At 41.8% G+C, this 16,657-nt stretch overlaps 1 protein-coding gene across 3 annotated transcripts in view; it reads right to left on the bottom strand.

Annotated features, from left to right (window-relative positions):
* axin1.L (axin 1 L homeolog) overlaps positions 1-16,657 on the bottom strand; it is a 48,146-nt gene that overhangs the window by 13,240 nt on the left and 18,249 nt on the right. For all 3 annotated transcript variants that reach the window (XM_018234148.2, XM_018234149.2, NM_001088405.1), the window contains 3 exon segments: positions 12,421-12,561; positions 8,603-8,699; positions 1,844-1,981 (listed from right to left, as the gene is read on the bottom strand). In XM_018234148.2, the coding sequence (XP_018089637.1) occupies positions 1,844-1,981; positions 8,603-8,699; positions 12,421-12,561 (376 nt within the window).

Raw genomic sequence — 16,657 nt, 5'->3', positions numbered from 1 at the left:
GTGACCCCCCCCCCCCCCATTTGAAAGCTGGAAAGAGTCAGAAGAATAAGGCAAATCTTTTAAAAACTATAAAAAATAAATAATGAAGATCAATTGAAAAGAGATTAGAATTGGCAATCCTATAACATACTACAAGTTAACTTAAATGCGAACCATCCCTTTTAATCATTCTAATCTACTGTATGCACTTCTGCAATTTAGCCCTATCATTAAAGGGGTGGTTCATCTTCAAGTTAACTTTTAGTATATTGTAGAATTACAAAGGGTAAGGGCACACCTGGAGATTCGGGGAGATTTAGACGCCCGACGACTAATCACTCTTCTTTGGGGCGACTAATCTCCCCGAACTGCTTCCCCGTGTCTTCTGCCAGCTTCAATGAAAAACCGCCTGCGCCAATGCACTCGCGGCGCTTCGATTTCCGGAGTCGCCCGAAGTTTCCTCATGAGTAAACTTCGGGCGACTTCAGAAATCGACGCGTCGCGAGTGCATTGGTGCAGGCGGTTTTTCATTGAAGCCGGCGGAAGACACGGGCAAGCAGTTCGGGGAGATTAGTCGCCCATCGACTAATCGCCTCTTTTTGGGGCGACTCTCTTTGGAACGACTCTCTCCGAAATCTCCCCGAATCTCCAGGTGTGCCCTTACCCTTAATCTAAGCAATTTTTCAATTGGCCTTCATTATTTATTTTTTTATAGTTTTTGAATTATTTTTTTCTTCTTCTTACTCTTTCCAGCTTTCAAAATCTAAAAATCTAATGCTCTGTAAGGCTACACATTTATTGTTATTGCTACTTTTTATTACTTATCTTTCTATTCAGGGCCTCTCCTATTTCTTATTCAAATCAATACATGGTTGCTCGGGTAATTTCGGCCCTAGCAACCAAATTGCTGAAATTACAAACTGGAGAGCTGCTGAATAAAAACCTAAATAACTGAAAAACCACAAATGATAAAAAATGAAAACCAATTGCAAATTGTCTCAGAATATCAATCTCTAAATCATACTAAAAGTTAATGTAAAGGTGAACAACCTCTTTTATATTATCTGCAACCCCTATGGGTATTGAGCACCACTTGTTGATCTGATATCAGCAATGTCGCAGGGTTCTGCCTCCCCTTAACAGTCCCTGGAGCTGCTCAGAGTCATTTGGAGAGCATAGGGGAATAGTATATGGACAGTTTTGCCACCTGTCTGATGTCTTCCTTATTGTATTGAGAATAATGGTAAGCACTGAACCTGCCAGCACACCTTCAGGTCAGGCAATAACTGTTGGGAAATGCTTAAAGGGGTTGTTCACCTTTAAATTAACTTTTAGTATAATGTAGAGAGTGATATTCTTTGACGATTTGCAATTGGTTTTCATTTTTGATTATGTGTGGTTTTTGCAATCTCAGCAATATGGTTGCTAAGGTCCAAATTCCCATAGCAACCATACATTGATTTGAATGACTACAATATGAATAGGAGAGGACTTGAATAGAAATAGGTAATAAAAAGGAGCAATAGTAATTTATATGGGGTCAGTGACCCCCCCATTTGAAAGCTGGAAAGAGTCAGAAGAAAAAGGCAAATAATAAAAAAAAAACTATAAGAAATAAATAATAAAGACCAATTGAAAAGTTGCTTACAATTGGCCATTCTATAACATACTAAACGTTAATGTAAAGGTAGACAACCCCTTTAAGAGTTTTTAACAAAAAAAACGAATAAATGAAAATGAATCGATGTGTCATTGTTCATGTATTTGCCTGATGCTCAGCCGCTGATCAGTGTGGGACTGGCTTCACTGAATACTAAACTAACGGAGACCAAAATTTTCAAAAAAAAAGTCAACAGATACTTACAGCTCGGACGCGTTTAAGTCGCTCTTCAAGCTTCTGTTCTGCTTCACGGTCTCTCAGGACCCCCTCCAAGCGACTTATAAGCTCAGCAGCAAATTTTTCAGGATCGACGTGAATATCCTTTGGCATGTGATATGTACGCTGGGGAAATAAGATTCATTACGGAGTTAATTAAAGAACACCTCAGTGAAACAGAACGCTACCAGTTCACACAGAGCCCTACTTACAAGGAAAATGAACCGAACAGAAAGACTTGATTTCTAAGGGCGTCCGGCAGCACGGAAACAATACCAATTCCTAAAACATTGTTTACAAGGGGAAGTTACTACTTGATTTAACTTTTGAGATATTATAGACGAACCAATTCTAAGCAGCTTTCCAAGTTGCTCTTTACTACTCACTGTACGCCTTTTAAAGAAACAGTAAGAGTTTTATTTTATAAAAATTGAAGTGTTTTAAAATAATGAAAATATCATGTAGTAGAGTCCTGCAGCGGGTCGGGTACCCGCAAAAACCTGCGCTACCCTGCGGGTTGCAGGTAGAAGTTTCTAGAGCGGGTATAGACGCGGGTCGGCGGTTCTCTGTGTTTGCGGGTCACGGGTCTTCTCAATAGCAAGTTTTACACCTTTTTTTCTGATCACGCCTACTTCCAATGATGTCACTTCCGGTTTACGACAGCACTTCCTGTTTTACTCCTTTTTTCTGATCACGCCTACTTCCAATGATGTCACTTCCGGTTTACGACAGCACTTCCTGTTTCTTGATGGTCAGCGGGTTGCGGATCAGGTTGTGGATAAGGTACTTGCGGGTTGGGTCAGGAAGCGGGTCCAAGTAGGTAAGTATGCGGGTTGCGGGTCCGGTTTTAACAAATTGGTTCTGCGCAGGACTCTATCATGTAGTGTTGCCCTGCACTGGTAAAACTGATGTGTTTGCTTCAGAAAAACTACTATAGTTCATATAAACAAGCTGCTGTGTAGCAATTGGTGGAAATTGAAAAAAGTCTATATGGCACAGGTTAAATAGTGGATAACAGATAACACCATTATGTTCTACAGAGCTTATCTGCTGTGTAACTTTTTTGATGTTACTGTTCCTTTAAATGAAAAGGTTATCTGTTTGTTGGGGGAAGGGGGGGGGGTCACTGACCCTGGCAACAAAAATGTGAAAGTTGGGTTTAATTGTTATTCTTATATAAATTATCTTTTCTTTTAAATTAACTCTTTGGGTGAAGTCCAGTTGCTAAGGGAACTGAGCCCTAGCAACCAGAGTGCGGTTTAAATGCCAAGCCTAACATCTAGAGAAGGAGGACAACCTTTGATACAAAAGCCTATTCTTATAAAAACTTTTTTTTTTTTTTGGATTATATCCCTGTTGCTTTCTTCTCAGGGCAATAAAAATGTGCAGGGCTGGGAGGGAAAGGGAAACAAGACATTCATTAGTATAATCTTGACTCTGGGTGTATCCCCAGCAATAACTCAGCAGGGGAAGGAGCTGCAGAGCTCTCAAGTAACCTGAAAACATTTGAAGGGGGAGAGATTAGTCAGCTCCCCAGGGTTAAGACATAATGGCTGAAAGCTATGGAAACAAATCGAGTAGAGACAAAGCACCCCCTGTCAAAAGGATAAGAATGAGCTCAAAAAGAAAATTTAAAAAGGTTTTAGGCAAGCCAAGGCCTTTCAAGGGAGAAGTGAATATTCCCCATACCCTGATGTGGGAAACAGAATTTTTACATACAGAAATATATATATAAATTGCAAAAAAACTTGAAAATGGAAACATTTTCATCATTGATCGCTTAGAAGTAGTGAACCCCAATTCTCCAGCTGGCTATGGGACCCTGCAAAGAGCTTGCCCATTACTGGGGAAATGAAAGGCCTAAACCACTGGATCGATCAAAAGGCAAATATTCCAAGATGGATCTGATGCTACAGATTGTCCTTGGTTTTCATTCTATAGAACCATAGGCAAGATTATGCAGAATGGATGAGAGCAGATACATACAAACCACTATAATTAGGGATGCACCGAATCCACACAGGCTAAACCCCCGAATCCTTTGCTAAAGATTCGACCGAACCGAATCCGAATACTTATATGCATATGCAAATTACGGTGGGAAGAGGTAAACCCTTGTTTCGTGACAAAAAGTCACGTGATTTTCATACCCGCCCCTAATTTGCATACGCAAATTAGGGTTCGGATTCGGTTCGGCCGGGCAGAAGGATTCAGCCGAATCTGAACCCTGCTAAAAAAGGCCGAATCCCGAACCTGGATTTAGTGCACCCCTAACTATAATGAAACGACCACAGATTTATAATTTTAAAATTATTTGCATTCTTCTTCTGACTTTTTTCCAGCTTTCAAATGGGGGTCACTGACCCCATCTAAAAACAAAATGCTCTGTAAGGCTACACATTTATGGTTATTGCTACTTGTTATTACTCTTCTTTCTATTCGGGTCTCTCCTATTCATATTCCAGTCTCTTATTCATATTAATGCATGGTTGCTAGGGTACTTTGGACGCTAGCAACCAGATTGCTAAAATCGCAAACCGGAGAGCTGCTGCATCAAAAGCTAAATAGCTTAAAAATGAAAATCAAATGCAAATTGTCTCAGAATATCACCCACTACATCATACGAACGGTTAATTTAAAGGTGAACAAACCCTTTAAGAAGGCAATCTGACCTGAGCTGGGTTAAATACTTATTTGCTAACCTAAACTATGTCTGAATGATCGTTGTTATTATTTTCCTTCATATAACATTGTCATGAGAAACAGGGGGCCCTGAGCAAAGCTTGGACCTTCAAGGAGAACCTGAATTGCAATAAAAAATAAAAAAATAAATTAAAAAACGCCACCTAGTGGCAGCAGGTAAAATGAATTCACACTAAAGGGTTGGGTTAAATATTCTCAGAGTAACTAGATTGCTTTAAAGGGATTGGTCACCTGTAAATTAACTTTTGGTTGTGATATTCTGAGACAATTTTCAATTGTTTTTCATTTTTTATTATTTGTTGTTTTTGAGTTATTTACCTTTTTATTTCAGCATCTCTCCAGTTTGCAAGTTCAGCAATCGTGTTGCCAGGGTCCAAATTGCCCTAGCAACCATGCATTGGTTTGAATAAGAGACTGGAATATGAATAGGGGAGACCTGTATAGAAAGATAAAAAGTAGCAATAACAATAAATGTGCAGCTTTACAGAGTATTTGTTTTTAGAATGGGTCAATGACCCCCATTTGAAAGCTGGAAGGGGGCACAAGAAGAAGAAAAAATGAAGACAAATGGAAAAGTTTCTGGGAAGTGGCCAGTTTATATGTCATGGGAAAACATGTTTTTTTTCAAAATGCATCAGTTAATAGTGCTGCTCCAGCAGAATTCTGCACTGAAATCCATTTCTCAAAAGAGCAAACAGATTTTTTTTATATTCAATTTTGAAATCTGACATGGGGCTAGACATTTTGTCAATTTCCCAGCTGCCCCTGGTCATGTGACTTGTGCCTGCACTTTAAGAGAGAAATGCTTTCTGGCAGGCTGCTGTTTTTCCTTCTCAATGTAACTGAATGTGTCTCAGTGAGACATGGGTTTTTACTATTGAGTGTTGTTCTTAGATCTACCAGGCAGCTGTTATCTTGTGTTAGGGAGCTGTTATCTGGTTACCTTTTCATTGTTCTTTTGTTTGGCTGCTGGGGGGAAAGGGAGGGGGGTGATATCACTCCAACTTGCAGTACAGCAGTAAAGAGTGATTGAAGTTTATCAGAGCACAAGTCAAATGACTTGGGGCAGCTGGGAAATTGACAATATGTCTATCCCCATGTCAGATTTCAAAATTATATATAAAAAAATCTGTTTGCTCTTTTGAGAAATGGATTTCATTGCAGAATTCTGCTGGAGCAGCACTATTAACGGATTCATTTTGAACTTAAAGTTGAAGCACCCCTTTAAGAAAAGAAAAAATAAGTGTTCCTGCAAAGAGGGGCTGGGTAAGCCAAGGGATCTGGAAACCTAACGACTATTTCTCTTCTATGTTCATTTAATTTTAGAACAATTTACTTAAGGCCGGGCCTTTGCGGAAACTTGCTGGACATGGGAGATGTTTCTTTTGCTTGTGACATTTATATCATCGGGGAAAGTCTGACTGTTGCCTTGATCCATTCGCTCGTCTCGTTTTATATCCCTTGTAACCTTATAAAACAACTGCAGGGAAAGCAAAGACCAATTTCATTTGATTTAGGCACAAGGTTTTCTCTCTTTCTTCACCATCTGTCTGTAAGTCATTGATCTGCTCATTCTAAACGTTTATTTTATTTGTACAATGCACCGGTTTCTATGATGCCACCAAATACAAATCATTACTTGTACTGTGAATGTTATATTGTAAATATATTGTGTATATTATAGACGAAAAGATGATAGAGGTACTGGGAGTGTCTTCCCTACAGTGGTTATTGGGCTGATACCAATGGCATAAACTAGGGATGCACCGAATCCAGGATTCGCCCTTTGTCAGAAGGAATCGGCCGAATCCTTCTGCCTGGCCGAACCGAATCCGAATCCTAATTTGCATATGCAGGGAGGGAAATTGTGTGACTTTTTGTCACAAAACAAGGAAGTAAAAAATGTTTTCCCTTTCTAACCACTAATTTGCAGATTCAGTATCCAAAATAGTGGATTCGGTGCATCCCTACCCTAAACATAAGGGGGGTTATTTATCAAAATACGAAAATATCGGAGTATTTTCGGAAAACTACTCTGACCAAATCCACACAGTTCCCCCCCCCCCTTATTTATTAATACATTTCAACAAATCGTGAAAAAAAATTCTGCACTGAAATCCATTTTTCAAAAGAGCAAACAGATTTTTTTATATTCAATTTTGAAATCTGACATGGGGCTAGACATATTGTCAGTTTCCCAGCTGCCTCCAGTCACGTGACTTCTGCCAGCACTTTAAGATGGAACTACTTTCCGGCAGGCTGTTATTTATCCTACTTAATGTAACTGAATGTGTCTCAGTGGGATTTGGCTTTTACTGTAAAGTGCTGTTCTTAGATCTACCAGGCAGCTGTTATCTGGTTACCTTCCCATTGTTCTGTTGTTAGGCTGCTGGGGGGGGGAGGCAGGGGCATAACTACCGGGGCAGCAGGGGGTGCAACTGGGCCAGGGCCCGCACCCCCGCAGGGCCCCCCCAGCAGATTGCGCAGCCGCAGGAAAAAAAACAATTCACACGGACGAGGGTGGGGGCGGGCCCGGCTGCACGGCCCGCACCAGGGCCCGCCCCCACCTAGTTCCGTTACTGGGGAGAGGGGGTGATATCACTCCAACTTGCAGTACAGTAGTAAAGAGTGACTGAAGTTTATCAGAGCACAAGTCACATGACTGAGGGCAGCTGGGAAACTGACAATATGTCTAGCTCCGTGTAAGATTTCAAAGTTAAATATAAAAAAAATCAGTTTGCTCTTTTGAAAAATGGATTTCAGTGCAGAATTCTGCTGGAGCAGCACTATTAACTGAGGCAGTTTGAAAAAAAAAAAACCATGTTTTCCCATGACAGTATCCCTTTAAATACAACCTCGGCAGGACTGAGATGCTGGATTTTCGGATTCAGACTTTTTCCGTTCTCGGGATATATTAAATCCAAAAAAATTTCAGCTTGTCAATAGCAGCAATGATCCAGGACTTCAAACTTGTCACAGGGGGTCACCATCTTGGAAAGTGTCTGTGACACTCACATGCTCAGTGGGCTCTGATTGGCTGTTGAGAAGCTAAGCTTAGGGCTCGTCACTAATTATCCAGCAGAAAATGAGCTTCCCCTGTAATGTAAGCTGATGCTACAGGTTTGCTGATTATTAAATTCTGATGCTAATTGCACTGGTTTCTGTGCTGCCATGTAGTAATTATCTGTATTAATTACTAATCAGCCTTTTATTGTGACATTTCTATTCTATGTGTACTGTATATTGTGAGTGGCTCCCTAAGCTCAGTAAGTGACAGCAGCACAGAGCATGTGCAGTGAATAAGCAGAAAAGAAGATGGGGAGCTACTGGGGCATCTTTGGAGACAGATCTTTACTGCTAAAGGGCATTTGTTGCTTGGGCTGGTACAGAAGCACAAAACATAATGTACAACATTTCTAGCTACTTCTTTAGTTAAACTTTAGTTCTCCTATAAGCAATGCTGTAAGCCAGATGATTAAAACGACATTGTTTCAAGAGTCAGAAGCAAAAGAAGCACCAGGCTTAGGCTTAGTAAATAAAATACCATACAAGGGCTTATTTGCCAACCATGAGCACACTTGCTACAAAGCAATAAGCCTTACTAACCCATCAGAGATTTGCTTTCCAGGTCCGGTCTGCAGCAGACAAATTAGAGCTTAATGTTGATTGGTCACTATCGATCACGAGGCAAATATGGTCAGTGTTAATAAATCAGCAGTGCAGGAAATGCTCATCTCAAGAGCATATGACAGGGAAAACACAGCAATTAGTGATGTTGGGCAGGTTTGGGCCAACCACACTGTTACTCTCGACGGTTGGACACCCGTAAGACTGCCGGCTTCCTACTTCCTGTTTTATAGACTTGTGTCTGCCCCGCCCCTTTTTTTTTTCCATCATTGACAGGACGGGTCTATAAATTGGAGGGGGCAGCGCAGGTGCGGGGCAGGCGGGTCCGGGACGAGTTTTCTCGACGCAGACATCACTAATAGCAATCTAGCAAAATATCATTGTCTAGCTAATACCAAAACAAATGTAGGTACATACAGGAATGTGAGGTAGCGGTCCACGACCATTTGCGTTGGCACTCTCTTGCATTTCTCTGCGATAGTGTTTTCGGAGTCTGTACGGTGGGATCCCATCTCTGCAAGAGCAAAAAGAACCGGAAATGATCAGAAAACCCACCCGTTTAAAGTAATTTGTAATTCCACATAATAACCACAATAACTTAAAGTGGACCTGTCACCCAGACACAAAACGCTGTATAATAAAAGTCTTTTTCAAATTAAATAAACATGAAATCCAATTTCTATTTTTTTTTTAAAACATTCATAGCTGTTGTAAGCTCATTTAAACATCTCAGCTGTCAATCAAATATTGCCTGCCCCTCCTCTATGCATAGAGGCGGGGCAGACAATTACTTTCACTTTCCATTCAGCACTTCCTAGATGTCACTGCTCTCCCCACATTCCCCCAGTTCTTTTAACCATTTAATTGTGTAGCCAGGGCATGGGGATGGACATCAGGTCCCCCATTCTGGTGCACCAACAAGATTCTGAGATGATACAAGGCTTGCCTTAATAACAGTGTCCACAATATGGCTCCTGCCTGTTTGCTATAATTATGAATTCCCAGACTGAAGGAAACAGGTAACGGGTCCCCTTTAACAGTTTCCCACCAAACTAACACAATGGGGCAGCTGTGTTCGAGTTGTTTTTTTCATTAAAATGTGAGTATTCGAGCTGTATTTTTTGGTCAAAACTTACATTTTCAGTTTAAAAATAAAATTTGAATCGATAGTTTTTAAAAATAAAAAATTATTATACCTAGGGTTACCACCTTTTCTGGAAAAAAATACCGGCCTTCCCATATATTTATCTTTTTTCCCTATTAATAACATTGGAATCAAACATCATTTTTACCGGCCAGGGCTGTAAAATACTGGCCAGGTGGCAACTCTAATTATACCTCAACCCTGGAAATAGCTCAAATCTGAAAATACACCACCTAAAACCTGTTGAGGTTCAGTAGAAGTCAATGTCAAGGTCCCTGGAACCATTTGAAGAGGTTAACAGCCAGCTTGATGTTTGGGTTTTTTTACGGAGGGTTTTGGCTGAAAACTTGAATTAAGAACTCGATTTGATCTATTCAAGTTCTTATCTGCCTAAAACTCGATCAAATTGAGCTTTCGGGTTGCGGGACTCGAACTTGTAGAATCGGGTTTTTTACCATTCAAGTTTTTTCTAAAGAAAGATACCATTCGAGTTTCAAGTTTATTCAAGGTTATAAAAAACTCTAAAGGTGGCCATAGACGCAAAATGTCGTTTGGCGACATTGCCAAACGAGTGGATCTTTCCCAGATATGCCATTAACGAGCATGGCTATATCGGGGGCAATCTGAACGTTCGGCCGCATGATCTGATTACGATGCGCAATGGGCTCCTGCGGGATCGGTCGGGTCAAAATCAAACCTGTCTGATCGACCAAACGACCGATCTCCACCGGACGAAAGATGTCGGCACTCTCCACACACGATCCGAAAATCGTACGAATCCTTGATTCGTACGATAGGATCTGTGCGTCTATGGCCAGTTTAACATTCGACCTTTGATAAATCAGCCCCAATGACTGAGGGGAGGGGGGGTACATTTATAGGAATTGAATGCACATGCTATAAGCTTGCTACGCAACCCCCCACCCTCCAGTTAGGGTTGTCACCCGGCCGGTATTTTATCGGCTTAGCTGGTAAAACACCTGACAAGGCCAGGGCCGGTATTACAAATTTACCGGCAATGTATTTGCTGGTAATTTGTAATACTATTAAGAAAAAGCCCTTGGCCCTCCCCCAATTCGCTCAGTACTTACCATTTTTTTCAGGTTTTAGTCCATTGCGCGTGTTGCTCCGTCTGTACGCTCACTGTACGTGACAACGCCCCCTTTACGCCACGGGCCGCCGATTTTTGTTCTCGCCCCCCACCGGCCGGTAAATTTTTTTTAGAAAAGGTGGCAACCCTACCTCCAATACATGCAACAAATTGTCTGATAACAACCTCGTTGCAGAGTTCAGCGGAACAACAAAATGTGTGTATTTGGCAGCTATTGGGAGTTGGTTGAAAGCTAGGCTTCTCTGCTTCCCTTGAACTTAGCCTATTATTAAGGGGTGTTCCCTAAATGTGTTAGGCGTCCATTATACTCCAGCCACAAGGCTTTTTAATGAATTAATAATGAATTTATGAGACGTGTGCCATTTTATTTTTTAGTTTTGGATTATTGCAATTGAAGAGCCCTGCATGATTTTGAGCAGCCCGAATCTTCTGCAGTCCTCCAGGACTACTTGTGAAGGAAGCATGGGTGAGTCTGTGCTCAGCTTTTGTGACCAATTCTCTTCATCTTGGCCTTAAGGTGGCCATACACTGAGAGATCCGCTCTTTTGGTGATGTCCCCAAACGAGCGGATCACTCCACCTTGAGGTGGGCAATATAGGGCTGATCCGATCGTGGGCCCTAGGGCCCAATGATCGGATCCTAACGAATGGTAACAGGCGGTCGGATCGCGGGACCGCATCAACGAACAGATGCAGCCGCGATCCGACAGGATTTTTAGTCCCATCTGATAGAGATCTGGCCGACTTTTGGCCAGATCTCGATTGGGGAAGCCCATCGGGGGGCCCCATACACGGGCCAATAAGCTGCCGACTCAGTCTGTCTGCAGCTTTTATCGGCCCGTGCATGGCCACCGTTAGATAACATCACTTTTCAATGTATCATGTTGCTTCTATGGTGGGTCAGTGTAGCTATAAAGCTGTTGCAGATCATGTCGCATATGAGGTAAAAATTAGGGGTCCACCCGGTTAGAAGTGTACAGGACTCCAACTCACTAGTCCTTCAATAATTCTGGGGCCCCCAGCAAAAGCTGCTTCTGTAGTTTTATTTTTATATAATACACAAGAGCCATGAATATCCTGTAAATTATACCCTTATAAACGGTGACTAGTGATGTCATCAGTTATAAACGTTGAGTAGTGATGTCATTTTTGTCACATGACTCACTAAAACTTGTGTATTATAATAAATAAAGGACCCCTTGTTGGAAAATATGAGGATATTCGTAGGGATGCCAAACCCCCGGAATCATTCGCGAAAGATTCGGCTGAATACCGAACCAAATCCGAATTTGCATATGTAAATTAGGGATGGGAAGGGGAAAACCACGTTTACTTTCTTGTTTTGTGACAAAAAGTAACGCGATTTCCCTCCCTGCCCGCCCCTAATTTGCATAGGCAAATTAGGATTCGGATTCCTGGATTTGGTACATCCCAAGATATTAGAAGTAACCTCGGAGTTCCATGACCTGTATAAAAGCACTCGGCCTTGTGTTTTTATATGTTCATTGAACTCCTCCGTAACTTATATTATCCTGATATTTTACAAAAGGGAGTACTTTATTCACTATATAAATGGTACTTAGTGATGTCATCAGTTATAATCAGAGCTTAGTGATGTCATTTCTGTCACATGACTCACTGAAACTTGTGTATTAGAATAAATAAAGTACCCATTGTTGCAAAATATGAGGATATTAGAAGTCACATCAGAGTTCCATGACCTGTATAAAAACATGAGGGCTTGGTAACTTACAATATCCTTATATTTTACAAGAGGGGGTACTTTACTCACTATATAATTGGCGTTTCTTTTTACCAAACATACTCAGCTGGCCATGACTTAAATGGCACAGCCAAGCCTCCTGGTGCTGTAGGACTCATCCCTCCTGCTGCATCATTGGCAGCATAATATGACCACAACAATGTGGTTATGGGTCAGGCGAGACAGAAAGATGGTAGTGCAAAGCATTGTAGTACTTACATGCTGCTGTCAGTTAATGACATGGTATCGGCATCGCTGGACATACTCTGTTGCTCGCTGTCATTGGCACTGGTGACGGGTGCCCCAGCATACCCAGTGTTAACATAGTAAGGGTTAACAGGTTCTCTCCATGTGCCAGGCCTATTAGGGAAAGAACACAAAACAGTGCATTACTGGAACATTCAGTAACCAATGGAGAGCTTTCTGTGGCAGTTACAACTTTGATCTCGCACAAGTGTCACCAAAATCTGGCAAACTCGCATTTCCCACAAAGTTTTAGAGGGAAAGACGGGTTAGTTCCCATTGGCTAACAATGTTCTGTTACTGAAGCAAAGACATGGGCTAAAGCCAAGTCATGGTGCTATAGGGATAAACAACATGTTGCCCACTGACTTCACTGTGATACTATCGGATCCAGTCAATTAGGTATCACCACAAATGTCACCTCAATCCCACCATTGCTCCCCCTCCCCTCTGCAATATGGGGGGCCCCTCAGCTAATATTCAGTTCTCCAACTTGAAACTTAAATGGATTCTGTCATGATTTTTATGATGTAGTTTTTATTTCTAAATTACACTGCAAATAATTCACTCTACAATATAACATTTCATTCCTGGACCAGCAAGTGTATTTTTTTAGTTGTAATATTGGTGTGTAGGTGCATCTCAGGTCATTTAGCCTGGTCATGTGATTTCAGAAAGAGCCAGCACTTTAGGATGGAACTGCTTTCTGACAGGCTGTTGTTTCTCCTACTCAATGTAACTGAATGTGTCACAGTGGGACCTGGATTTTACTACTGAGTGCTGTTCTTAGGGTCAGGCCACACGGGCAGATTCGGGGAGATTAGTCACCATGCGACAAATCTCTTCTTCGCATCGACTAATCTCCCCAATCTGCCTTCCATCGGTTAAAATGTAAATCGTCTGAGGACAGGCACACAGAGCGCTTAGTTTTCCGAAGTCGCCGGAAGTTTCCTCGTGAGGCAATTACAGGCGACTTTACAAAACGAATCGTTACGTGTGCCTGCCCCAAGGCGATTTACATTTTAGCCGACTGAAGGCAGATTGGGGAGATTAGTCGCCGCGAAGAAGAGGAGATTTGTCGTCTGGCGACTAATCTTCCCGAATCTGCCCGTGTGCCCAGACCCTAAGATCTACCAGGCAGCTATTATTGTGTTAGGGAGCTGCTGTCTGGTTACCTTCCCATTGTTATGTTGTTAGGCTGCTGGGGGGGGGGGAGGGTGATATCACTCCAACTTGCAGTACAGCAGTAAAGAGTGACTGAAGTTTATCAGAGCACAACTCACATGACTGGGGGCAGCTGGGAAACTGACAATATGTCTAGCCCCATGTCAGATTTCAAAATTAAATATAAAAAAAAACAAAAACTTTTTGCTCTTTTGAGAAACAAATTTCAGTGCAGAATTCTGCTGGAGCTGCACTATTAACTGGTGCATTTTGAATTTTTTTTCCCCATGCCAGTATCCCTTTAAACATATAAAATAAAGACATATCTAATGACGCTGCTGTTGTCATCATTATCATCATATGTGTAAAATGTCAGCTGTAAGCGAAGGCAGCGATCTTCCTCTAATTCTAAATTCAGCAGTGCCATGTAACCGTAAAAATATCCTATTCTATTTACCAGCCGGTATCATTAGCAACACCTCCGGCAGAGCCGGTGTTTCCATAACAAAAGAGACTTTGAATTATAGGGGTGGTGGCAGGGGCAAACAGTGATGCTTTTTTATGTTGATGGGGGGGGGGGCTGGGTATTTAGATGAAAGGGGACCCTAAGATTTCTGCTGCTGGTCCTGACTACGTGTGACTTAGATGCATAAGAGCTCATTTTATAGCCCTGGATTGATGCACATATAGGAATAAATGGCTAATGCCGCATGGGGCAGATACTCTGTTGGCTGTGAATAGGGTTGCCACCTTTTCTGGAAAAAAATACCGGCCTTCCTATATATTTATCCTTTTCCCTATTAATAACATTGGGATCAACCATCATTTACCCCCCCCCTTCAGATTCAATATCCGGTTGGGGTCCCTAGGCTTATAACATGGTTACAAAAATAAAAAGAAGATGTGGTGCAAGAGTCACTCTGATTTACTGAGCAGCAGCATCCAGAAGATTAAATAAGCACTCATCCAATTGACCATACGCAGGGGCTGCCCCAACCATCCACTATTTAAACTTACAGTAACACCAAAAAAGTAAGTGTTTTAAAGGAAGGAAAATATAATATACTGCTGCCCTCCACTAGTAAGATTGCTGGGTTTGCTATAGAAACACAACTAAAGTTTATATTAAAAAAAAAAGCACAGGATACTCTAGATAACCGATCATTTCTGAAGAATCCCATTGTATACTACAGAGCTTATCTGTTATGTGCAGTGTATCCTGTACTTTTTCTCCATTTTCAGCTTTTAATGGCTGCTTATCTGTTATCTACTGTGTTTCTTGTGCTTGAATGGCTGCCCCCATGGCTACACAGCAGCTTGTTTATATAAACTATAGTAGTACTTAACTGTTATCTACTGTGTATCCTGTGCTTGAATGGCTGCCCCCATGGCTACACAGCAGCTTGTTTATATAAACTATAGTAGTATTTATCTGTTATCTACTGTGTATCCTGTGCTTGAATGGCTGCCCCCATGGCTACACAGCAGCTTGTTTATATAAACTATAGTAGTACTTAACTGTTATCTACTGTGTATCCTGTGCTTGAATGGCTGCCCCCATGGCTACACAGCAGCTTGTTTATATAAACTATAGTAGTATTTATCTGTTATCTACTGTGTATCCTGTGCTTGAATGGCTGCCCCCATGGCTACACAGCAGCTTGTTTATATAAACTATAGTAGTACTTATCTGTTATCTACTGTGTATCCTGTGCTTGAATGGCTGCCCCCATGGCTACACAGCAGCTTGTTTATATAAACTATAGTAGTACTTATCTGTTATCTACTGTGTATCCTGTGCTTGAATGTCTGCCCCATGGCTACACAGCAGCTTGTTTACATAAACTATAGTAGTACTTATCTGTTATCTACTGTGTATCCTGTGCTTGAATGGCTGCCCCCATGGCTACACAGCAACTTGTTTATATAAACTATAGTAGTACTTATCTGTTATCTACTGTGTATCCTGTGCTTGAATGGCTGCCCCCATGGCTACACAGCAGCTTGTTTATATAAACTATAGGATGGTAGCAGACTGGGAGATCAGTCACCCAGCGACAAATCATACTTCGGGCGACTAATCTCCCCGAAATGCCTTCCCACCGGGGGATGGCATACAAATCGCTTTCCGAAGTGGCCTGAAGTTTCCTCGTGAGGCAACTTCAGAAATCCGAAGTGATTCATATGCCATCCTGCCAGCGAATCATATCCTTGCCGGCGGGAAGGCATTTGGGGAGATTAGTCGTCCGCAGCTCCTCGTCTGCCACCACCAGGCCAGGACTGGCAATCTGTGGGTCTTGGCAAATGCCAGAGGGGCTGCTATAAGGTCCCTATAGAAAGTCAGTATTTAGTGGGCTGGGGGGCTGTTTGGGCTTCTGTGTACCTGAAATGCCAGGGCCTATTTAAATTCTCAGTCCGGACCTGGCCACCACCCTAAGAGTTTCTGAAGCAAACACACTAGTTGTACCAGTGCAGGCAATAGTAAGTTATATTTTTATTACTTTAAAACACTTGTTTTTTTGGAGTTACTATTCCTTTAAAGTCCCCAAAAACTGCCCTAACAACTAGGGAATGTATTAATATATCTGAGTGTTCTACTGATCAGGCCTACAGGTTGCTCCTAATAAACAGGGTCACACCATACAGTAACTGGTCTTCAGCCTGGGCTTCCATGAACATCTATGAGCCTAATAAGCTCTCAAATTGGGGCCGTCGAGGTGCCAGCCCCCAATAACCACTGCCCTCTGGGGGAATAGATGCATGCTTTTAATATAATCCTTAAAAACCTTTCAAAGAAATTTGTGGTTTTCTTCTTAAATAAAACTCAACGTTGTTTGTTTTTCCTGCCTTCCAAAGTACATTTTCAGCTCACACACGCACATTATTTTTGGGCACAGTTTAGAAAATTACTGGTAGTCATCAACTTGGATCACAAGCGAGCACTGTGTTCACGTAGGGCCACACCTAATGCCGTTACGGAAAATGCTTCACTGTTAAGGGGCTGTGGTGACCTGGGACTGGAACAGAAGCCCAAAACGTATGGTGTTAC

This window comes from Xenopus laevis, chromosome 9_10L (genome assembly GCF_017654675.1).
Source record: "Xenopus laevis strain J_2021 chromosome 9_10L, Xenopus_laevis_v10.1, whole genome shotgun sequence".
In the NCBI taxonomy this organism is placed as follows: Eukaryota; Metazoa; Chordata; class Amphibia; order Anura; family Pipidae; genus Xenopus; species Xenopus laevis.
This window is presented reverse-complemented; position numbering and strand designations above follow the sequence as displayed.